This window comes from Podarcis raffonei, chromosome 18, assembly GCF_027172205.1.
Source record: "Podarcis raffonei isolate rPodRaf1 chromosome 18, rPodRaf1.pri, whole genome shotgun sequence".
In the NCBI taxonomy this organism is placed as follows: Eukaryota; Metazoa; Chordata; class Lepidosauria; order Squamata; family Lacertidae; genus Podarcis; species Podarcis raffonei.
In genome coordinates this window covers 7,326,693-7,351,915 of record NC_070619.1, presented here as the reverse complement: position 1 = coordinate 7,351,915, position 25,223 = coordinate 7,326,693, and the positions used below count along the sequence as shown (strand labels likewise).

At 47.4% G+C, this 25,223-nt stretch overlaps 1 protein-coding gene across 1 annotated transcript; it reads left to right on the top strand.

Moving 5' to 3' along the window:
• Positions 1–719: 719 nt before the first annotated feature.
• On the top strand, positions 720–25,050 carry ACER1 (alkaline ceramidase 1). Its single transcript, XM_053372631.1, has 7 exons — positions 720–757; positions 12,207–12,310; positions 17,889–18,003; positions 20,024–20,162; positions 21,201–21,338; positions 22,373–22,510; positions 24,492–25,050. Exons 2-7 carry the CDS (start codon positions 12,218–12,220, stop codon positions 24,658–24,660), a joined length of 792 nt encoding a protein of 263 aa, XP_053228606.1. The 5' UTR covers positions 720–757; positions 12,207–12,217; the 3' UTR covers positions 24,661–25,050.
• Positions 25,051–25,223: the final 173 nt, after the last annotated feature.

Here is a 25,223-nt window from a genome sequence, read left to right as displayed (position 1 = left end):
CGTTTCCCTTTTTTAAAGGGAAATCCCATTATTCTGTATCGGATTCCTTGCAAGGAAAGGGAAAAGTTGACAGCTATGGGTACCACTGTAAAGTCCAAAATGCTCCTGTGAAAGGCAGACGGCAAAACCCCGCAGAACTTCTGGCGGCAAGCGAAAGGCGGTGGCGAAGACCCTAGGGGAAAGCGGTGTGTGTGTGTGTGGTGGCAGGGAATCTCTGTAGGAAAACGTCTGTCCGGGTCCTGAAGGGGCAACATGGCATGTGGCCAGCCATGCCCATTTCTCGAGTTGGCCCTGCAAGCCCCTTGCGCCTTTGGGGCAACTAAGCCAACATGCAAGGAGATGTGTTGAAACGGAACCACACACAGGTGCGCAAAGCGAAGGGATCAAAGGCTCACTGGGAGGAGATAAACAGCTTGGCATATGTCGAAATGTGTGTGTGTGTGAGCTTCAGGGCTCGGCCGCCGTGCCTTTGCCACCCTACTCCTCCCCTGTCCTCAAAGCCGTGCCTGGCCATGCAGATTTATTTAAATTTTCCCCAGCCCTGCGATCCGCAGAGGTTATAGAAGCCAGGTGTGGACTGTTCCCTGAGACAGAGCCATCTCTCGGCTTGCTGTTCTTGTCAACTCCTCCAGTCTGACTTCCCTGAGGCTGGTTCTTTCCCAGCAAAGGGGAAGGTGGCAAGACAGGTTGCAGCGGCAGGAGATACCCCAGGAACGTCTGGAGTTTCGGCTTTGCGGAGGGAGCGGAGACATCGCAGGTAAGCAGAAGGACTCACCTTCAACCCAGGAATTCCAGATCTATAAAAGCGAGTAACCTGAAAGCCTTTTTTTAAAAAAACTTTTTTATTCAAAAGTCTGCAACCAGAAGGAGGAGTATCAGGAAGAATGGAATAAATTTCATGATTATTTAGTTAAATTTGTTAAGTTAAACTAACTGGAAATAGCTTGCAGATACTTTAATGGGCTTAGGATTTTATTTATGTTAAGTGATGAATTAATATGTTTAATTCTATAAGGCGAAGATTTAAGGATGTTAATGTTTAAGTTAAATTTCATAAAAAATGGGATTTGGAAAACCATTAAAAGGATATGCAATGAAGTCACTTAACAAAGCGAGGAAGTCACTTAACAAAGTTAATAGCTGTAATTTTTAATAAGGCTATGATTTATGTCTATTTTGTTTGTTTGTTTTGTGTGTTTGTTTGTTTGTTTGTAATATTGTGAAAACCAATAAAATTTTAGCTGATTATTATCAGTAAAAAAAGTTGTGAATGTTTAAGCAAAGCCAGCCAAGGAGTCCAGTTCGCTTTGCTGCGTCTTCAAATACTTTGTAAAGGGTTCCCATTCATCTTTAAAGTCACGGTTATCCTTGTCCTGTAGCTTGTATGTCAGTTTTGCCAGTTCTGCATAGTCCATCAATTTTTCTTGCCATGATTCTTTAGTTGGGGTTCTGAAAGCCTTGTTTTGTCTGAAATCCCGCAAGGTGTCAAATCCCGCTTCGGCTCTCTGCATATACTCTGTGCCGCTCTGCACATGCTCAGGGGAAAGCAGTGTCTGGTTGCTCTGTGGAAAGATGCTCCTTCCATCGATGTGCATGGAAAGTGATGGATTGGTAATAATAATAATTTATTATTTCTACCCCGCCTACCTGGCTGGGTTTCCCCAGGCACTCTGGGCAGCTTCCAACAGAATATTTAAAACACAATAATCTATTAAACATTAAAAGCTTCCCTAAACAGGTAGGTGAATGCTGGTTTTATAAGCAAGGGTTGGATTTGAAAGGTGCACATTCTTTTCAAACAATCCCCATTTCAGAAGTTGCAAGGGCTGTGCTTGCCTTGCTCAGAGTAGACCCATTGGAATCAGAAGGATTAAGTCAAAAGTCCATTGCTCTAAGTGGGTCAACTCCAAAGCTCGGGCTTCATCAAATGCAACTTATTCTTACTGCTGTTCCTTGTATCTTTGCAAAGTTCAAGGGGGCAGGTCTCTGCCCCAAAAGGCTTACAATCTGAAACGCAGCAGTCCAGGAAGCCACAATTTAAAAGGATGGAGGCGTCAAACTGGCTGGTTCAAATCAAATCAAATTTATTAAAACGGTCACAGACCAGATTAACTCGTACAGCTAGTCAGCAAAGCATAACACCGGAAAAAACAAAGGACAATTTCAATACAGATTAGGCCATAACAACAATTTAAAATTAGACAGCATAAATAAAATTAAGTATTTGCCTTTGCCTACTGGCTGGTTGCAATTTGAAACTTTTCGAAGAGTTGGAAGCCGACTTGAGTGCAGGCAAGAGTTTCAGTCGTTAAATGAGCGAATTGCTTTTAAAAAAACTAACAACCTCTGTATGCTTTTAAGAGTCATATTCTTATATCAGCTGCTACTGAGGTGGCAGAGAAATTTGATTGGGTTTTCATTTAAAGAGAAACCTATCAAATTTTACCGTCCGAAATATTTCACAAACTGAAACGCAGGCATCCTTTGAAATCTGCACTTCTCTGAATTTCGCAACGCAAATCCTCCGCCAAGTAATGTGTTGAAAAATTGCACAAACCGGGGCAAACTCTACATAAAAATGCATAGACCCATAAACTTGGGAGGGACTGTGAGGGTCATCCAGTCCAACCCCCACATATTTATAAAAATAACATGCAAAAAAGAGCATTATATTAGGAGAAATTGCTTTGCAAAAATATAAATATCGGCTAAAATTGCAAGCGAACATAGGTATCCTAGGATAAATGCATGCCTGCTGCACCTGACTTGGCAGTAAGCATCATTACACAACAGATGAAACATGTACAGACAGTTTCTTCTTTCTTTATGCTTCTTCTTGTTCTTGTTGTTTAGTCGTTTAGTCGTGTCCGCCTCTTCGTGACCCCATGGACCAGAGCACGCCAGGCACACGTGTCTTCCGCTGCCTCCCACAGTTTAGTCAAACTCATGCTGGTAGCTTCGAGAACACAGTCCCACCATCTCGTCCTCCGTCGTCCCCTTCTCCTTGTGCCCTCCATCTTTCCCAACATCAGGGTCTTTTCCAGGGAGTCTTCTCTTCTCATGAGGTGGCCAAAGTCTTGGATCCTCAGCTTCAGGATCTGTCCTTCCAGTGAGCACTCAGGGCTGATTTCCTTCAGAATGGAGAGGTTTGATCTTCTTGCAGTCCATGGGACTCTCAAGAGTCTCCTCCAGCACCAGAATTCAAAAGCATCCATTCTTCGGCCATCAGCCTTCTTTATGGTCCATCTCTCACTTCCATACATCACTACTGGGAAAACCATAGCTAACTACCTTGGCAGTAATCTCAGGAAACTGGGCAGACCATGGCTTTAACTATACGGACCTTTGTTGGCAAGGTGATGTCTCTGCTTTTTAAGATGCTGTCTAGGTTTGTCATTGCTTTTCTCCCAAGTAGCAGGCGTCTCTTAATTTCGTGGCTGCTTCTACTGACCCACTTTGAGCAATACTGACCCACTTTGGGCAATACTGTTTCAAAGGATGCTTTGATTCAAGAAGAAGAAGAAGAAGAAGAAGAAGAAGAAGAAGAAGAAGAAGAAGAAGAATTTAATATCAAGGTTCTTTCCAGGCTGAATGCCCCCACAGGTGCAATGCTCAGACTCTCAGCTCAGATTTTGCCAAAGGTCTTAAGGCTTATATGTATGGTTTTGTTGTTGTTGTTGTTGTTGTTGTTGAGTCGTTTAGTCGTGGCCGACTCTTCGTGACCCCCTGGACCAGAGCATGCCAGGCACTCCTGTCTTCCACTGCCTCCCGTAGTTTGGTCAAACTCATGCTGGTCGCTTCGAGAACACTGTCCCACCATCTCGTCCTCTGTCGTCCCCTTCTCCTTGTGCCCTCCATCTTCCCCAACATCAGGGTCTTTTCCAGGGAGTCTTCTCTTCTCATGAGGTGGCCAAAGTCTTGGAGCCTCAGCGTCAGGATCTGTCTATGTCTGGTTAGAATAGGCCAACTGAATTTGCCAGCAAGTTTCTCCCACATTTTGTCTTCTGAAGTCTTCCACCACCCTCCAATATACTGGGCAATTTTCTATTTTAAAAACAAATTTATTTTGAAATTAATGGACTATGCACAATTAGATAAGATGACAGGAAAGATCCGAAAGCTGCAGGACCAGAGATTCTAAGAGGACTGGAGTAAATATCTGAACTATTTGAAAAGCAATTGTAATAAACAGATTACGCTAGTAGGACTGCAAGAAGTTTTGTAAGGAGGAGTTGCGAAATATTGCAATGGAGATTATGAAGAGAGTTATTAGTTAAGGGCGATTAAAAGCAATAGAGAAATTAAGAAATGTAGATAAAGTGATGAACACTGAAAAATCTTCAGATGCGGTTGATGGAAGTCCAAAATATTGTATAAGATAAGAAAATACGTTAAATGATTGTTGGAAATGATATGTTAATTTAAAAAAATAAAAAAAATATTTATTTGGTTTTTCAAATTAAAGTTTTACAATCACAAACATACAGCACACAACATAAAAACAAGATTCCAAAGAAACTTCTCCCTATTATTAATCATTATTAATTATATTATTAATCATTAATCATTTCCTCCTGGATCTTTTATAATAATCCAAATCTTTTACCTCTCCATTACATCCAAAATCCGCCATTAAACTACAAGTGTTATTCCAAATCCTACCAACAATTTTAACTGACCTTAATGGTTTTTAAGGTAAATTATAATTCCCCCCCCCATTCCTTATTAAAATTTCGGTCTTCCTGATTTCTGATTCTTCCGGTCATTTTTGCCATTTTGGCATAAATCCATCAATTTAATCTGCCATTCTTCTCTGGTCGGGACTTTGTCCTCTTTTATCTCTGGGCTAATAATATCTGTGCAGCCGTGGTTGCATACATAGCCTTCTCTGTTCTGTTTGGATTTCGGCACCTAATTTTCTATATTACACTTTCAGCAAAGCTATCATTCTTCCGCAACTCATCCCAGATGCTGACAACAGCATCTTGCATTCTCATTTTGAGGTCAGGGATGCCAAACTTGTTGTTGCAGGGAAGGTTTTAAGGAGGATAATAATTTTAATTTTTATACCACACCCATATGGTTGGCTTGGCAGTGTATTATAATAATATACAGAGGGCCTTCTCGGTAGTGGCGCCCGCCCTGTGGAACGCCCTCCCATCAGATGTCAAAGAAATCAACAACGACCTGATGTTTAGAAGACATCTGAAGGGAAGCTTTTAATGACTGATGTTGTAATGTATTTTTAATCTTTTGTTGGAAGCCGCCCAGAGTGGCTGAGGAAACCCAGCCAGATGGGCAGGGTATAAATAATAAATTATTATTATTATTATTATTATTATTATTATTATTATTATTATTATTATTTATTATACCACCTTTCCTCACATGATCTCAGGGCTATTCACAAGGTAAAACCACAAATATATAGTTAAGACAAAAACAAAAAGTGTGGCCTCCTGTACAGTCATGTTGTTGTTGTTTACTCGTTTAGTCGTGTCCGCCTCTTCGTGACCCCCTGGACCAGAGCACGCCAGGCACTCCTGTCTTCCACTGCCTCCCACAGTTTGGTCAAACTCATGCTGGTAGCTTCGAGAACACTGTACCACCATCTCGTCTTCTGTCGTCCCCTTCTCCTTGTGCCCTCCATCTTTCCCAACATCAGGGTCTTTTCCAGGGAGTCTTCTCTTCTCATGAGGTAGCCAGTATTGGAGCCTCAGCTTCAGGATCTGTCCTTCCAGTGAGCACTCAGGGCTGATTTCCTTCAGAATGGAGAGGTTTGATCTTCTTGCAGTCCATGGGACTCTCCAGAGTCTCCTCCAGCACCAGAATTCAAAAGCATCCATTCTTCGGCGATCAGCCTTCTTTATGGTCCAGCTCTCACTTCCATACATCACTACTGGGAAAACCATAGCTTGAACTAGACGGACCTTTGTCGGCAAGGTGATGTCTCTGCTTTTAAAAAAGCTGTCTAGGTTTGTCCCTGTACAGTCATACCTCGGGTTAAAAGTTGCTTCAGGTTGAACGATTTCGGGTTGCGCTCCGCGGCGACGATAAGATGGAGTTAGCGGGGTTAGCGACGAGTTGAATGCAGCAATAAAGGATAAGAATTAAAACGTCAGGGTGGGAAGTAAGAAAGAATCATGGAAGCATGGAATTGTAGAGTTGGAAGGGACCCCAGCGGTCATCTAGTCCAACCCCCTGCAATGCAGGAATCTCAGCTTAAAGCATCCATGACAGATGGCCGCCCAACCTCTGCTTAGAAACCTCCAAGGATGTGAATGTGTGAATGATATACCGTAGGTGAAGTCAATTTGTTAAAACCTTTGAAGAATCTAATAAACAATAGTAAAGGTAAAGGGACCCCTGACCATTAGGTCCAGTCGTGGCCAACACTGGGGTTGTGGTGCTCATCTCGCTTTACTGGCCGAGGGAGCCAGCGTACAGCTTCCAGGTCATGTGGCCAGCATGACTAAGCCGCTTCTGGCGAACCAGAGCAGCGCATGCAAACGCCGTTTACCTTCCCGCCAGAGCGGTATCTATTTATCTACTTGCGCTGGTGTGCTTTCGAACTGCTAGGTTGGCAGGAGCAGGGACTGAGCAACAGGAGATCACTCCGTCGCAGGGATTCAAACCGCCAACCTTCTGATCGGCAAGCCCTAGGCTCTGTGGTTTAACCCACAGCGCCACCCGCATCCCCAATAAACAATAATATTCCTTTAAAAAAGAACCGTAGAGTTGGGAGGGAATTGTGACGGTTATCAAGTCCAACCCCTTTGCAGTGCAGGAATATTTTTGCCCCATGCGGGGCTTGAACCCACGAACCTGAGATGAAGTGTGCTCTATTGACCTAGCCATCCCACTTGGGACGTTACAACACACACTGGCCCTCAGGTTCAGCTGGGCACAATGCGTTGTTCCGGCACTTGATATGTCCCCCCGGTTTTCCTTTTGAAGAGCAGAATGGGCACAGTCCTATGTGCGTTTGTTGTCCCCAGGACCAGAATGGTGCAAGGCCAGTGAACGTTCCCTTGAGTCAGCAGGGTTTGCTGAAATTACCGTATTTTTTGCTCTATAAGACTCACTTTTCCCCTCCTAAAAAGTAAGGGGAAATGTGTGTGTGTCTTATGGAGCGAGTGCAGGCTGCACAGCTATCCCAGAAGCCAGAACAGCAAGAGGGATTGCTGCTTTCACTGCGTAGCAATTCCTCTTGCTGTTCTGGCTTCTGAGATTCAGAATATTTTTTTTCTTGTTTTCCTCCTCCAAAAACTAGGTGCGTCTTGTGGTCTTATAGAGCGAAAAATACGGTATACATTTCAAGGGTTGAAAACATGCTTCGGACCCCGTCGTTTTCATCCTTACAGACCAGGCCTTGTGGCCCCTGCCATGGCAGGTGGAAGGGAAACAGGACAAATGGAGGTTGTGAGAACAGATGCTCTTGGCTAAGGCATGACAGCAATCTCTCCTGCGTTGATGTTATCACAGTCTCAGTGAGGCAAGGGTTGGGTGGATCTGTCAATCCCCATTTCTGATTCCCTCCCTGCCCCCAGTCTTAAATCCAGTACTCCGCACTTCCACATCAATCTGACGTTTTATTTCCCCTCGCGAAAATTCATCAGCACCGTTTTCTCCAAACCTTTGCAATTTTGCTCCGTGTAAACGTTTTCGCAAAGCATAACGCAATGAATCTGCTATGTTGCTTTTGCTCATTTCCACGCATGCTTTCACCCCAGAATATGCCTTTTTTTAGATGCACCCCTTGGCTGGATAATTGCACGGCAAAATTCGGAGAAGGGCGGATTTCAAAAGAGGCTGTGTTCGGGTTGGTGTATCATTCTGCAGAGCAGTTGCCTTTAAAGGCAGACGGATTCGAATTCCGTCCCCATCCATCTTTGAGAGCGTGAACTCTGCCCTGCTCTGCTAAGGGCCTTGCAATTGGCCTGACGAAACCGACTGCTTGGCAATAAAATGTGAATTGCCACCAATTTGCGATTAACTAGCTCTACAAAACTCGTTTACAGCCACACCTGTCCACCGCCTTCGTTCTTGTGGAGAGGGAGGCAAGAGGCGTGGGAGAATCTCTTATCTCAATGCAGCGAGCGAGAGAGAGACAGTAAGATTATTGCATAACTCCAGGAATATATACCGTAATCTGAAACAACAGCTTGTATTTTCCTCCTCTGATTCCAGCCTGGCCTGCAAACCTTTCCCCCAAACCATGCCCACCCACCAGCAGTGCCAGCTTGGCACCACGACTGTGGGCGCCCGGACACATGGGTACCATGCAACATGCATGGCTCTGGCGCCAAAATTTGTGGGTGTCTGGGGATTTTGTGGGTGCTTGGGCCCACAGGGAGTTGGCACTTATGCCACGCATCCTGCTCATCACGTCAAATGCGATGCCAGGCGTCGTTGTTGAGTCGTTTAGTCGTGTCCGACTCTTCGTGACCCCCTGGAGCAGAGCACACCAGGCCCTCCTGTCTTCCACTGCCTCCCGCAGTTTGGTCAGACTCATGTTTGTAGCTCCGAGAACACTGTCCCACCATCTCGTCCTCCGTCGTCCCCTTCTCCTTGCGCCCTCCATCTTTCCCAGCATCAGGGTCTTTTCCAGGGAGTCTTCTCTTCTCATGAGGTGGCCAAAGTCTTGGAGCCTCAGCTTCACGATCTGTCCTTCCAGTGAGCATTCAGGGCTGATTTCCTTCAGAATGGAGAGGTTTGATCTTCTTGCAGTCCATGGGACTCTCAAGAGTCTCTTCCAGCACCAGAATTCAAAAGCATCCATTCTTTGGCGACCAGCCTTCTTGATGGTCCAGCTCTCACTTCCATTCTCACTGCCAGGAGTCAGATGGGTACAAACTGAGGAAGGTCCATAGCTCAGCGGGACAGCACCTTCCTCGCAAGCGGAAGGTGGAAGAGACTTCTCCCCGAAATCATGGGCGCCTCTGTCAGTCAGTGTAGACAACCCTGATTTAGGTGGACCAAATGTTCAGCCTCTGCATACAACAGCTTCCTAATGGTCTCGCTCAGGAGGTGGCGGGCTGTCCTTCGCTGGAGGTTTTTAAGCAGAGGTTCGGTGGCCATCTGCCAGGGTACTTTAGCTGAGATCCCTGCGTTGCGAGGGGTTGGATTAGAGGACCTTTGGGTGTCCAATTCCAACTCTACCATTCTATGATTCTACGCTCCTACAGGTAAAGACTCCAAGGGACAACCGGGAGCTCACTTTGAGCTCCTGTCATTCTTTTGCTCATTCCCACTGGTCCAATCATCTCTTGCTTCCTCTCTGCCTGATCCGAGACCGGCCAGGTCCATGGGACCCACCCTCTCGCACAGATTCCCCTTCCACCCTTGCCCTGCTGCCACTTCTGCCAGTCAAATTTCTCTGTCCCTATGGGCAGTTGCATGGCTTTTGCCCGGGATGTTTCCAGATCCGTGCATTAAAGATCTGTGCTGGGTACCAGTCTGTTGCTAAGCTAAGTTCAAGGTGTTACTGTTCAATTCTTAAACCTGCCTTGCCCCTCGTAAACCGGCCAGACCACTGCACTCCTCTTCTGACCATCTCCTGGTCCTGTGTCCCTATGGAGGTAAAAAAGGTAAAGGTAAAGGTAAAGGACCCCTGAGGGACGCAGGTGGCGCTGTGGGTTAAACCACAGAGCCTAGGGCTTGCCGATCAGAAGGTCGGCGGTTCGAATCCCCGCAACGGGGTGAGCTCCCGTTGCTCAGTCCCAGCTCCTGCCAACCTAGCAGTTCGAAAGCACACCAGTGCAAGTAGATAAATAGGTACCGCTCTGGCAGGAAGGTAAACGGCGTTTCCGTGCGCTGCTCTGGTTCGCCAGAAGCGGCTTAGTCATGCTGGCCACATGACCCGGAAGCTGTACGCGGGCTCCCTCGGCCAGTAAAGCAAGATGAGCGCCGCAACCCCAGAGTCGGCCATGACTGGACCTAATAGCCAGGGGTCCCTTTACCTTTTTAAAGGACCCCTGACAGTTAAGTCCAGTTGCGAACGACTCTGGCAATAAAAGCCAACCTCTCAGTTATTGAAAGCCCTGCTTATCCCAAACGCTCCATGTCTCTGCTTCTAAATAGTTTGGTTTGTCAGGTATCAAAGACATAGGCTTTCAAGCCTATTCTGACAGGCTTGACAAAGCAAAGTTCCACTGAGATAGTTGACACATTGCGACGGCCAACACTGCATTCTCTGTTACCAGCGTTGCAGCATTGCCTCTCTCCTGCCTCTTGCAAAAAAGGGCATTTTGCCTTTTTGGAGGATTACACCGCAAAATCCTGCTGTCAGGGGCTCAGGAGCAGAAGCACAGGGGAGAGAGGAAATGGAGAGCGAAGGGGAGGAATCCGAGGGCAGCGTAGGGGAGTATGACAGTGGCCCGAGAGATTCCATGAGCTTCTCCAGCGAATCAGAAGATTCCCAGAAGGGGGCGCCGATGGTCAGGGCAAGGGGGGTCCCAGGGGGGACGCACCAGAAACAAGGGGCCAGCGGGGACTCCCAAAGCAGCAGCGGGGGATCAGGACCAGCTTCCCCACCAGAGCGTAGTGGGGGGGAAGAGTCACATGTGTCAGGACCAGCGTCTCCTCCAGCGGGGAGAGAAGATGAGTCAGGGCTGACCACGCCTCCATCGGAAAGTGGGGAAACGGAGGGGAGGTCAGTTCCAGCTAGTCTCCCCGAAGGAGGGAGCAGTGACAGCAGCAGTGCAACGGTCAGGAGGAAGGTTGCCGGCTGGGCGCGCGCGCCAAGTTCAAATGTACAGGCGCGCGGGACAGCAGGAAACCCGGATTGGGAACCAGGTCCTAAAGCCCGCCGGAGGGAGGGGGAAGACTCAGGGGACTCAGCGTCAGAAGAGTCTAGGAAGGGCGAGACCCCGACGGAGAGGCGGAACCAGAGGAGGAAAGAGCAAAGGAAGAGGTGGAGCAAGGCTAGAGTCTTAAACTGGTGTCTGGGGGGAGGAGATTCAGACGGAGCTTCAGCGGTCTAGAGTTTGAGACGTAGGGCTGCACGCTGTGGCTGTGAAAGTGAAACTGAACTTCAATAAAGACTTTCGTACTTAACAACGAAGCGGCGTTGGTCCTTTGTGAGCTGGGACCTCGGGCAACTCTGACACCTGCCATGCAGACACCCCACTTGAAAGCTTGCTGGAGAATTAATCCGAGAATGACACGCAGTACAAATTTAGCCCCATTATTGTTAAGAAATTGTGGGGGTCAGATTTCACTTTAACCTACAATTGTCACATCCTGTCGGACAATCCATTCCACTTGTTGTTTTTTAGTCGTGTTCGACTCTCGGTGACCCCATGAACCAGAGCCTGCCTTGGAAACTCTCACTTTCTTCTCAAAAATTCTCCTCTCTTTTATGTCCATGGAGTTTTCTTGGCAAAATACTGGAGTGGTTTGCCAGTTCCTTCTCCAGGTGGATCACATTTAGTCTAAACCGTGGGTAGGCAAAGTAAGGCCCCGGGGGCCGGATCCAGCCCAATCGCCGGACTATATCTTGGAGGAAAAAAATATGAACGAATTCCTATGCCCCACAAATAACCCAGAGATGCATTTTAAAGAAAAGCACACGTTCTACTCATGTCAAAACACCAGGCAGCCCCCACAAATAACCCAGAGATGCATTTTAAAGAAAAGCACACATTCTACTCATGTAAAAACGCCAGGCAGGCCCCACAAATAACCCAGAGATGCATTTTAAATAAAAGCACACATTCTACTCATGTAAAAACACGCTGATTCCTGGACCGTCCGTGGGCCGGATTTAGAAGGCGATTGGGCCGGATCCGGCCCCCGGGTCTTAGTTTGCCTACCCCTGTTCTAATGCTGTTGTCTCGCGAAGAAATACTCTTTTATTTTCATTTGGGATGCTTATCGTTAAAATGCCTAACAAAAAAGCTTCAGGTTTGTTTAGGAATGTATGTTTCAGCATTTATTTTTATTAGTGCCTCATAAATCATGTCCCTTTTTAAAAAAAAAAAATTGGGGACAAGTCCACCACATGTGGAGTAAGGTTTTCTTAATTTTGTTTGCATCTTTTTGGCAGATCCTTGTACACCAGCTCAGATCCGTCACCAGGCACAAAAGTGTGTGCTGCAATATTTCAGAGGGAAGGAGATATGGAAAATCTGGATAGGCAGGTTCTTTTTCTCCCCTGAAACGCTCTGTAGGTACCAAGGTGTTGTGTTCTTCTTTTTTGAAAGGTGTTGCCGGCATGCCTAGTATATTTGCCTACCAAAGCGCTGAAGTAGACTGGTGCGAAGAGAATTTTGTACACTCAGAGTACATTGCAGAATACTACAACACGGTAAGCCGCTGTTCTGTCTGCCCTCATTTGTTTCATCTTATTTATTTATTCAATAAACAAAATGTATTTGTTCACCAGGACCTGGCGAGGTCTCTTCCAACTCTATGATTCTATGATTCTATGAACCTTGGCTATGGGCTAGTCAAGGAGATACGAATTTTCAGATGCTTCCTTGCAAATGAAAAAAGAAAACAAGGTTCCATCGGGGCATCAGAGTTGCTTTTGTGGGCTGGGTGAGGAGGAACCAAGGCCGCAAAGCAGCTCTCAGAAGCTTGACATGTTTTCTTCCAGACAATACAGTGGTACCCCGGGTTAAGTACTTAATTCGTTCCGGAGGTCCGTTCTTAACCTGAAGCACCACTTTAGCTAATGGGGCCTCCTGCTGCTGCCGCTGTGCCGCCAGAGCACAATTACTGTTCTCATCCTGAAGCAAAGTTCTTAACCCGAGGTAATACTTCTGGGTTAGCAGAGTCTGTAACCTGAAGCGTATGTAACCTGAAGCACATGTAACCCGAGGTACCACTGTCTTTCGATTTCAGAAAGGCTTTTGACAAAGTGCCCCATAATATTCTCACGAGGAAGCTGGTAAAATATGGGTTGAACAAGGCAATGGTTAGGCGATTGACTGACCAAACTGAAATATACTCAGAGTTGAGTGTTGATTTCGTGCTCTTTATTTCAGCTCATGGTAAACAGTGAACAAGTGCTTTTCCCCAAAAACCTCTGGCTATATATACATTATTTTCACAATGGGTCCCCTGTGATTGGCTGATTCAACTCCCCTCCTGGAGCCTGATTGGACTGTTCCTGCAGGCCAATCAGGTTGCTGATTCACTTCCTCCTGGAGCCGGATTGGGCAGCTCCTGCAGACCAATCAGGTTGCTGCCTTCTAGGATCCCACCTGTCTATTGTTCTAGGATCCAAGCTGAGTGCATAACACAAACCCAAAGTTTTCTTTGTCATCCTGGGAAAAAGTGACAAGTGAGGTGCCACAGGGTTCTGTCCTGGGCCCTTTGTTGTTCAACGTCTTTATAAATGACTTGGATGAAGAATTGAGGGGGTGCTCATCAAATTTGCAGATGACACCAAACTGGGAGGGGTAGCTAATGTTGGGATACTGCCAGGGAGACAAAGTCCATCTTAGCCCCAAGCTGGCTGCCAGACAATCCATCAACCTCCCGTAGACAGGCAATATCAGCAATCAGCGACACGAAGCCTCAAGAATAGATTGCCACATTCTTAGGCTGGTGCACACTCTATCAGCAGAATTCACACAGCAAAAGATGCACAGCAGGAGAGCATATTTACAGTTTATTCAGCGTTGGTCAGAACAAAGAAAAACATGACCGCCTGCTCCGGTCTGATCAGGCAAGAAGAAGAAAGAAAACGAAAGCAACGACACAACATAAACATCCTGTGAACAGGAAATACGCAGGCTGTGACACAAACATCCTGCTCCCTTTTAAGGTGGAACGGAAATATCCTAACAGCTAATGCCGCAGAAGACAGAATCAGGATACAAAATGACCTTAATGGATCGGAGAACTGGGCGCAAGCTAACAAAATGAATTCCGATAGGGACAAATGTAAGGTTCTGCACTCAGGCAGGAAGAACCAGATGCACAAATATAGAATGGGGGACACCTGGCTTTCTAGCATGTGAAAAGTATCTAGGGGTCTCGGTGGACCACAAGCCGAACATGAGCCCACAGTGTGAAGCAGCAGCGAAAAAAGCAAATGCTATTCTAGGCTGCATCAACAGAAGTCTAGTGTCCAGATTAAGGGAAGTCATCGTTCTGCTTTATTCTGCCTTGGTCAAACCACACCTGGAATACTGTGTCCAATTCTGGGCTCCACAATTTAAGAAGGATGTTGACAAGCTGGAAGGTGTGCAGAGGAGGGCGACCAAAATGATCAAGGGTCTGGAAGCCAAGCCTGATGAGGAACGGTTGAAGGAGTTGGGCATGTTTAGCCTGGAAAAGAGATGGGGAGATATGATATCTCTTCTTCAAATATCTCAAGGGAAATGGGAGCAAGCTTGTTTTCTCCTGCTCAGGAGGGGAGGACTTCAAGTTACAAGCAAGGAGATTCCGACTAAACTGAAGGTTCAAGCCAGGCATAGGTAAACGCCGGTCCTCCAGATGTTTGGGACTACAATTCCCATCATCCCTGACCCCTGGTCCTGTTAGCTAGGGGTGATGGGGATTGTAGTCCCAAACATCTGGAGAAGAAGAAGAAGAGGAGTTTGGATTTGATATCCCGTTTTATCACTACCTGAAGGAGTCTCAAAGCGGCTAACATTCTCCTTTCCCTTCCTCCCCCACAACAAACACTCTGCGAGGTGAGTGGGGCTGAGAGACTTCAGAGAAGTGTGACTGGCCCAAGGTCACCCAGCAGCTGCAGGTGGAGGAGCGGGGAAGCGAACCCGGTTCACCAGATTACGAGTCCATCCTCTTAACCACTACACCACACTGGCTTTCTGGAGGGCTGGAGTTTGCCTATGGCTGGTTTGAGCTGAAGGTTTCCTGGGCCCGAGTCGCCGCGGCCATTTGCACCTCGAATCCGGACCGGTAGCATATTGCACCAGCCGCACACGGACCGCTTCCTGCAGAGACTGGATATTCCGATTGCAAATTCCACGCCATGCCAAGCGATGGGAAATATTGCAAAGGTGCATCGAAGGTGAATAAGCTCCCCTCTCCCTCAGTCCCGAAGCTCCAAATTCTGGCTCGATGCCAAAAAAGGAAGGAGGGTGTGGTTTTTTGCTTCAGAACGGCTTCTCCTGGCACAGAGAAAGTGGGGCACCCATTTAAGCGGCTGACCACCCACACACCTCCACCAAAATCCAGAAAATAAACCGGCTTTACCTGCTCAGCTTCTGTAGCTGGCTGGCTGGCGTCTGCCCCACGGCAAGCTTTGGGGAGGCAGGAAGAGGGCAGGGTCTCCAGAACCCCCTGACTTCACCTCCTCCTCGCTGCGATCTCACGTTTAGGCTGCAGGCACACAGCAGAGCACATTTGAAAGCGTCTCCACCGCAGCCCCCCCAACCCCAAGCAGATAATAGGGAACTGTGATGCACTGACATGTTTAAACCAAAGAAAAGTCACGTGAAGCATTTACTAAAGACCGGGAAAAGAAAACGACATTTGCGACACTTGGCTTGAGGAGCGACGGTAATGTTGCTTGAGAGAAAGAGTTTTCGCTGGGTGTTATCTTGGAGTGGGTGGTTGGGTGAAATAGCATTTACCGTATTTTTTGCTCTATAAGACTTTTTCCCTCCTAAAAAGTAAGGGGAAATGTGTGTGCGTCTTGTGGAGCGAATGCAGGCTGCGCAGCTATCCCAGAAGCCAGAACAGCAAAAGGGATTGCTGCTTTCACTGCACAGCTGTTCTGGCTTCTGAGATTCAGAATATTTTTTTTCTTGTTTTCCTCCTCCAAAAAATAGGTGCGTCTTGTGGTCTGGTGCGTCTTATAGAGCGAAAAATACAGTATATTGAGCTGACGGACAAAGAATTGGAAGTTCTCTATTTTTCTTCTTTCTCTGTTTCCTCTCTTATGTTCCCCCTGTACATTCTATCTTTCTAGCTCCCATCTCTCTTTTTGTTTTGTTTTTTGTTTGTGCTTTTGTTTAGATTAACGCTTTTGTCTTGATTTTTTTCTTTAAAAAAAAGTTTGATAATAATCTTGACATCACTCCCCCCCCCCTAATTCTAATGAGATCTATTTTTGAAAAGGAGCTGGGATGGGTTAAAGGTGCTGGGAAATGGAGCTTTGTAAGGGACGCGGGTGGTGCTGTGGGTTAAACCACAGAGCCTAGGGCTTGTTGATAGGAAGGTCGGCGGTTCGAATCCCCATGACGGGGTGAGCTCCAGTTGCTCGGTCCCTGCTCCTGCCCACCTAACAGTTCGAAAGCACGTCAAAGTGCAAGGAGATAAATCGGTACCCCTCCGGCGGGAAGGTAAACGGCGTTTCCGTGCGCTGCTCTGGTTCGCCAGAAGCGGCTTAGTCCTGCTGGCCACATGACCCGGAAGCTGTACGGGCAGGAAAGCGAGATGAGCGCCGCAACCCCAGATTCGGCCACGACTAGACCTAAAGGTCAGGGGTCCCTTTACCATGTTTACTAAGGGGTAAACATGGCTAAAATATACTCAGCGTTGAGTGTTTATTTCATGCTCTTTATTTCAGCTCATGGTAAACAGTGAGCGAGTGCTTTCCCCCAAACCTCTTGCTATATATACATTATTTTCACAATGGGTCTCGTGTGATTGGCTGATTCAACTCCCCTCCTGGAGCCTGATTGGACTGTTCCTGCAGGCCAATCAGGTTGCTGATTCACTTCCTCCTGGAGCCAGATTGGGCGGCTCCTGCAGACCAATCAGGTTGCCACCTTCTAGCATCCTACATGCCTATTGTTCTAGGATCCAAGCTCAGTACATAGCAGTGGCATAGCGGGGTTGTCAGGGCCCGGGGCTGCATAGAGGGTTGGTGAGGTGGGAGACTGAGAATCAGACAGCATACGCATGCGCATTCAACCACTTCACTGCGTCCGCATCACTGAGAAGATCACAGCCACAGAGATAAGAAAAGGAGAGTCGTTCCATTGTCTGGAGAAGTCACTTCCTGGTTCGCATGGAGAAGCCATTTTTAATGGAGCCTAGCTGTACTGTAATATGGTCTGAAGCTCAACATCAAAAAACGAAGATCATGGCCACTGGTCCCATCACCTCCTGGCAAAAAGAATGGGAAGAAATGGAGGCAGTGAGAGATTTTACTTCCTTGGGCTCCATGATCACTGTCTCCCTTCCAATTTGAAACCATACCGGACCCTGCTTAGCTTTGCAAACGCGCTAGCACTTTTATGGCTGCGCCACTCGGAGAACAAAGAAACCCCCAACGCTCCTCAAAAGTTGATTGTGAACTGATCTTAATAAATACATAATAAATAGCTAATTGTTCGATTTCGGATGGCCGCTGGAGCCACAATGGCTTATTTCTGGAGAAAGACCTTAACAGAGCCCAATTTTCTTCTACATATTCCCAGGGTTTGGGAACCGACTTTACTCGAAAAGATGACCCAAAAATGATGTGTTTCCGGGGGACAAATTAAAAAATTAATAGATTTGTAGAGGTCATGTTTGATTTTATTACACATGCCAGAATGTGGCCTGTCCCCTGCTTATCAGTGGATTTGGTTAATTCACAAATATTCTCTTTAATTCGCTTTTCTTTCTTTATTCTTAACAATGCTTTTTTCCCCTGGGGGTATGCATGCCCCTAAACATTTTGCAAATCTTGGTACTTTTGTCCATTCACTGTATTTATTTCCCCCCGGTTCGAACTATAAAATGGCGATTTTCCTGAGTCAAAATGAGAGTACCCCCTAAACATTTTTTTTAAAGGGAAAAAAAGCATTGATTCTTAAGAAGGGGGTGTTGCTGTTTTTTGTTTGTTTGCTTGTTTGTTTGTTTAAAGTTGATGGTTGCAACCAAGCGATTCAAAGTGTGGAACGTTCCAAATTACACGTTAAAAACGAGAACGACAAGAAAACTCTCTTTCCTTGTTCGCTGCTGTTTTGCAGATCAGCAATGTTGGTTTCTTCATCCTGCCTCCGATCTTGATGTTCCTGAACCCCCAGTACATCCAGTACCGTCCAATTCCCATCCCGGGTCTTACTGTCATGTCAACATTGATTGGTACGTTCCCTGGGGGAATCAGAAGGGAAGGGACGCACCCTTCAGATCAAAATAATTTATTTATTTACGCAATCACGGCATCCCGAATTATACATGCCCAGAAACGGAGAGACGGAACAATGCCAGCAAGAGGAGGAATTGCAAGTGAAATGGTAGAATTAGCAAACGTAACTTATAGAATAGGTAGCGCTGTGGTCTAAACCACTGAGCCTAGGACTTGCCGATCAGAAGGTCGGCGGTTCAAATCCCCGCAATGATGGGGGGAGCTCCCGTTGCTCGGTCCCTGCTCCTGCCAACCTAGCAGTTCGAAAGCACGTCAAAGTGCAAGTAGATAAATAGGTACCACTCTGGCGGGAAGGTAAACGGCGGAAGCTGTATGCGGGCTCCCTTGGCCAATAAAGAGAGATGAGCGCTGCAACCCCAGAGTCGTCTGCGACTGAACCAAAAGGTCAGGGGTCCTTTTACCTTTAACTTATAGAATAAGTCCTTTCTTTTAGCAGATCAAGATGATCTCAGGTTCTGGCTTGCCCTCTTTATAAAGACTTGAGGAATGAGATTATCACCCCTCTATTATTGTCCATTCCGGGTCACCCAACCACTGCCCCAGTGTCCTTTCTCTTGGCACATCAAGATGAGCAGGTGACAGCAAAGGTGGCAAGGTTTTTAGCTGGGGCAATCAGAATAAGATCCACTATTTGACTATTGATTTGAAACCCTAAAATGTATTTTATATAACTGACTTTTTATTTCTATACTTTGTATATCTTATCATTGTTTTATTTTTTATACGGCCGATGGTTGGCGCAAATAAAGTTTCATTCATTCAGGTGACAGCAAAAACTGCAAGGTTTTTTAGCGGGGCCAATTAGAATGAGATCTATTAGATAAATAGGTACCGCTCCGGTGGGAAGGTAAACAGCGTTCTGGTTTCACCAGAAGCGGCTTAGTCCTGCTGGCCACATGACCCGGAAAAACTGTCTGTGGACAAATGCCGGCTCCCTCGGCCAGTAAAGCAAGATGAGTGCCGCAACCCCAGAGTCCTTCATGACTGGACTTAACTGTCAGGGGTCCTTTACCTTTTTTTATATTGATAGTGAATTTGGGGGGGCAGGGCCAAGAGTGTGGGGCCCTAAGCTATAGCTTGTTTAGGTAAAGGTAAAGGGACCCCTGACCATTAGGTCCAGTCGTGACCGACTCTGGGGTTGCGGCGCTCATCTCACTTTATTGGACGAGGGAGCCGGCGTACAGCTTCCGGGTCATGTGGCCAGCATAACTAAGCTGCTTCTGGCAAACCAGAGCAGCGCACGGAAACGCCATTTACCTTCCCGCCCGAGTGGTACCTATTTATCTCCTTGCACTTTGACGTGCTTTTGAACTGCTAGGTTGGGAGGAGCAGGGACCGAACAGCGGGAGCTCACCCTGTCGCGGGGATTTGAACCGCCGACTTTCTGATCAGCAAGCCCTAGGCTCAGTGGTTTAGACCACAGCACCACCCGCGTCCCTATATAGCTTGTTTAGCTTATACGTAAATCCGGCGCAGATTCAGACTAAACACCAGAAGGAACTTTGTGGCAGTAAGAGCCTTTCAACAGTGGAAACTGTCTCTCTCGGAAGCTGCCGGGCTCTCCCGCCTTGGAGGTTTTTAAAGAGAATTTGGATGGCCACCTGCCAGCAATGCTCCAGCCAAGATTCCTGCATTGCAGAGGGTTAGAATCCTAGAGTTGTAGTTTGAAGGGAACTCCAAGGATCATCCAGTCCAACCCCTTGCAAGGCAGGAATCTCAGCTAAAGCATCCATGACGTTTAGCCCTCGGGGTCCCTTCCAACGCTTCAATTCTGTGATTCTACTATTCTTCTGGGAGCCTAAAGTTCTGGACTCACAGAACTGTAGAATTGCATGGAACCTCGTGGGCCATCTAGTGTGACCCCCTAAAGAAAGAACCAGCCGCAGCCCCGCGGGAGAGGACCTGCTTTGAGTGCAAAAGGCGCCAAGCTAGATTCCCCCTCTTTTCATCCTGCAGGTCTGTTCTCTGGCTACTTCCACATGACTCTCAGCTACGCAGGGCAGATGCTGGATGAGCTCTCCATTCTCTGGGCAATCGCTCTCTGCTACGCTTTCTGGTTGCCTGCTCACTATTACCCATCGTTCATCAAAAACAGGTAAGGGGGGGGGATAAGGAACTGCTGGGGCACCTGGAGAACCAGGCAGAGGGCCTTCTCGGTGGTGGCGCCCTCCCTGTGGAATGCCCTCCCATCAGATGTCAAAGGAAATAAACAACTATCTGACTTTTAGAAGGCATCTGAAGGCAGCCCTGTACAGGAAAGTTTTGATGTTTTATTGTATTTTTAACATTCTGTTGGAAACCACCCAGGGTGGCTGGGGAAACCCAGCCAGATGATGATGATGATGATAATTTATTGGTACCCCGCCCATCTGGCTGGGTTTCCCCAGCCACTCTGGGAGGCTTCCACAAAGACCAAAAATACAGTAAAATATCACACATTAAAAACTTCCCTGAACAGGGCTGCCTTAAGATGTCTTCTGAATGTCAGGTAGTTGTTTATCTCTTTGACATCTGGTGGGAGGGTGTTCCACAGGGCGGGCGCCACTACCGAGAAGGCCCTCTGCCTGGTTCCCTGTAGCTTTGCTTCTTGCAGTGAGGGAACCGCCAGAAGGCCCTCAGCACTGGACCTCAGCGTCCGGGCAGAACGATGGGGGTGGAGACGCTCCATCAGGTATACTGGGCCAAGGCCGTTTAGGGCTTTAAAGGTCAGCACCAACACTTTGAATTGAATGATGAGCAGGGTATAAATTAATTATTATTATTATTATTATTATTATTATTATTATTATTATTATTGTCTCTGCAGCCCTCCAGGTTGCAAATAGAACATTTTCCAACACACTTTCTATTCCTATGAAAACAAACAAACCCCAAACCCCACATGCATAAACATTCCAATGGCTGCAGAGAGAACCTGGGCTATTAAGAGCAATGGGTGTCCTGGTTCAATAAAGACAGGCTGATCTTTGCTAACTCATTCTGTCAAATCCACAGTGACTTCTTGACACACTTGGCTTCGTTTCTTCCTGCCCACAAAGAGAGGGCTCATGGAAATCTTCCCGCCTGTTCTGTAAAGGACACCTGAGCTCTTCAGTGCTCAAACTGTGTCTTTCTCCTTTTTTGACCCATTTAGGGATCAGTTCATGTGGCTGGTGGGCGTCGTGACCATCTTCAGCACCCTGATGTCCTTTGTGAAGCCGACCCTGAATGCTTATGCCCTCAACTCCATCGCCTTGCACCTTTTATACTTGAGTAACCTGGAATTCAGAAAGTAAGTTGTGGGCACAGAACCCTGCAAGCGTTGAACAGGCAATTCTAAGGCCCCCCTAGTGCAACGTCTGCCTCCCGCTTCAGTAGTTTCACAGATAAGAATTAGCAAGCAGTTTCTATTTTAGGTAAAGGGACCCCTGACCATTAGCTCCAGTCGTGGCCGACTCGTGGCTCCTGTTGCTCGCTCCCTGCTCCTGCCAACCTAGCAGTTTGAAAGCACGTCAAAGTGCAAGTAGATAAATAGGTACCACTCTGGCGGGAAGGTAAACGGCGTTTCTGTGCGCTGCTCTGGTTCGCCAGAAGCGGTTTAGTCCTGCTGGCCACATGTACGCCGGCTCCCTTGGGCAGTAAAGCGAGATGAGCGCCGCAACCCCAGAATCAGTCACAACTGGACCTAATGGTCAGGGGTCCCTTTACCTTTACCTTACTTGATGCTAAAAACCCAGCTCCATCTTATTCTACCCATGCCTTTGGTTGACATCTTATTGACATTACCTTTTAGAATGTGCCTTTTTTTGGGGGTGTATTGAGTTACTGCTTTTGGTTTGATTTTATATGTTGTGGTCTTCTTGTGAACTGCCCCAAGACCTCCCAGTCTAGGGTGGTGTATAAGTTAAATTAATAATAATAATAATGGGTAAAAGGTAAAGGTAAAGGACCCCGGACGGTTAAGTCCAATCAAAGGCGACTATGGGGTTGCAGCGCTCATCTCGCTTTCAGGCCGAAGGAGCCGGCATTTGTCCACAGACAGCTTTCCGGGTCATGCAGCCAGCAGGACTAAACCGCTTCTGGCACAATGGGACACCGTGACGGAAACCAGAGTGCACGGAAGTGCCGTTTACCTTCCCGCCACAGTGGTACCTATTTATCTACTTGCACCGGCGTGCTTTCAAACTGTTAGGTTGGCAGGAGCAGGGACCGAGCAACAGGAGCTTACCCCGTTGTGATCATAGTTATAATGCCCATTTTGTCAATGTAACCCCTCCAGCCTCAGGCGAGTGCGCCAACTATTCCTGATTGCAACCTTTTCCGCAGGTGCAAAAACGTCCGCGTTCACCGTCTCATCAGGACCATGGTCGTGTGGTGGTGCATCGCCATCACCTGTTGGCTGACGGATAAGTTTTTGTGCAGCATCTGTCAGAGGTTCAATTTCACCTACCTTCACAGCATGTGGTAAGAAGGACCTGCTCTTGGCTGCCCTGGAGGGCTAGACGAAATGGAACGGTCTTCATTTATTGGGTAGTGGTGTCAGAAGCCAGCTGAACGTTGGCAAAAGCTTTGGGATGGTAAGCACCGCTGGGACAAGGGAGCCCATAACCTAGCCATCTTGGCCATCACACAATGAAGCAGTTGCGTCAGGTGGCAAATGAAGAAGAATCTTTATTTGCTTTGGCCACTAGACATAAAAAGGTAAAGGTAAAGGGACCCCTGACCATTAGGTCCAGTCATGGCCGACTCTGGGGTTGCGGCGCTCATCTCGCTTTACTGGCCGAGGGAGCCGGCGTACAGCTTCCGGGTCATGTGGCCAGCAGGACTAAGCCGCTTCTGGCGAACCAGAGCAGCGCACGGAAATGCCGTTTACCTTCCTGCTGGAGCGGTACCTATTTATCTACTTGCACTTGGATGTGCTTTTGAACTGCTAGGTTGGCAGGAGCAGGGACCGAGCAACAGGAGCTCACCCCATCACGGGGATTCGAACCACGACCTTCCGATCAGCAAGCCCTAGGCTCTGTGGTTTACATAGCAGTAAAATAAAATAAAATGCACTGACGATTCAGTGGTACCTCTGCATATGCACACCTCTAGTTGCGTATCCTTCGGGTGATGCATGCGGCAAACCCAGAAGTATTTTTCTGGGTTTTGCCGCATGCGCAGAAGCACTCTATGTGCAGCGCATGCGCAGAACAGGCACCTCTGGTTGTGAATTCCTCAGGATCTGAACAGAGCTCCAGAACGGATCCCGTGTGCAACTGGAGGTACCACTGCAGAGGTAAAAACTTAACTGTAGAAAATACATTTTGGGGGTTTCATCAAATGCTTCTCAGTGGCAGCAAATGCTTCTCAGAGGTTGCTCCCAGTCTTAGGAACTCTCTCCCTGGAGAAGCCAGACAGGCTCCTTCCTTGATGTCTTTCTGCCAGGGACTTCTCGGTGGTGGCGCCCGCCCCGTGGAACACCCTCCCATCAGATGTCAAGGAAATAAACAACTATCTGACTTTCAGAAGACATCTGAAGGCAGTCTAGTTTAGTGAAGTTTTTAGTGTTTGATGTTTTATCGCTTTATTATTATAGTCGTACCTTGGTTCTTGAACGCCTTGGTACTCGTACGTTTTGGCTCCTGAACGCCGGAAACCTGGAAGTAAGTGTTCCGGTTTTCGAACGTTCTTCGGAAGCTGAACGTCCGACGCGGCTTCTGCTTGAGTTCAGGAATTTCCTGCAGCTCATCGGAAGCTGTGCCTCTGTTGTCAAATGTTTCCGGAAGTCGGGCGGACTTCCGGAACGGATTACTTTACAGAACCAAGGTACAACTGTATTCATATTCCGCTGGGAGCCACCCGATAGGCGGGGTATAAATTATAAATTATGATGATGATTATTACAGTGGTACCTCAGGTTACATACGCTTCAGGTTACAGACTCCGCTAACCCAGAAATAGTGCTTCAGGTTAAGAACTTTGCTTCAGGATGTGAACAGAAAACGTGCTCCAGCAGCGCGGCGGCAGCGGGAGGCCCCATTAGCTAAAGTGGTGCTTCAGGTTAAGAACAGTTTCAGGTTAAAAATGGACCTCCGGAACGAATTAAGTACTTAACCCGAGGTACCACTGTATTATACAGTCATACCTCGGGTTAAAGTTGCTTCAGGTTGAGCCTTTTCGGGTCGCGCTCCATGGCGACCCAGAAGTAACGGAACGTCTTACTTCTGGGTTTCGCCGTTTGCGCATGTGCATTCGCTCAAAATGACGCCATGCGCATGCGCAGAGAATCGCAACCCGCGCAGACGCACAGACGCATTTTGTGTTCGCTTCAGGATGTGAACGGGGCTCCAGAACAGATCCCGTTCGCATCCAGAGGTACCACTGCATTTCAAAAAGTAAAAAAGCAAGACACCTCTGGCAGCCCTAGACAACATTCTTTCCTTTTTGAAAAAACTCACAGGCATCTTTGTATCGTCGTTGCCCTTTTCTACTGCGCCACCGGGGTCATATACTTCGATGTCTCCTACGAACTCCCTAGCTCCGAGCCAGACGTGGCTTACTGGCCCAGCAAGAGTAGCATCTTTGCGCTGCCGTACATCGACCTCCCAAAATTCAAGAAACAGTGCTAAGGGACTGCGAGACTGCTGAGGATAACAGGAGCCCGGCACTGATGCGACGGGTTCAACCATTGCGACGACTGAGCCCTATGCTTGTTTGGCTGGCGAAAGGCTTCGCACCGCCAAACCCTTGTTGCCTGGGAGGCCGCGCATGCAGGTAGCTTTGTCGCATGGCTTGTCGCCCAACCCTGTTGCGCAGCGAGTTTTCCCGCCAGCCCGGCTATACTGCGCGGGATGCCTCCGTTATGCGACATTGAAACTTGCCCCGTTCCCCAGAGAATGGTGGACACCATATTTAAGCCATTTATAGAGGACGTGTGGAGAGAATGAGAGAACGAACGGATCTCTCGCTTTATGGACATTCTGCGCATGTTCACCACTGCCTTGCTCCAACCTGTATTAAACTGCACTTTGAAAGAAATCGGCGTGTTCATTTGTACCGAAATGTTGTTTGCTCTCAAAACGATGCGTTTTAAAACACAACTTAGTCTCCAAAAAAAGAGGGGGCATTTGGATACTTTTTCATTTTTTCAGCACCAGACCATCCACAGATGTGCAAAATCCGATGTATAGTT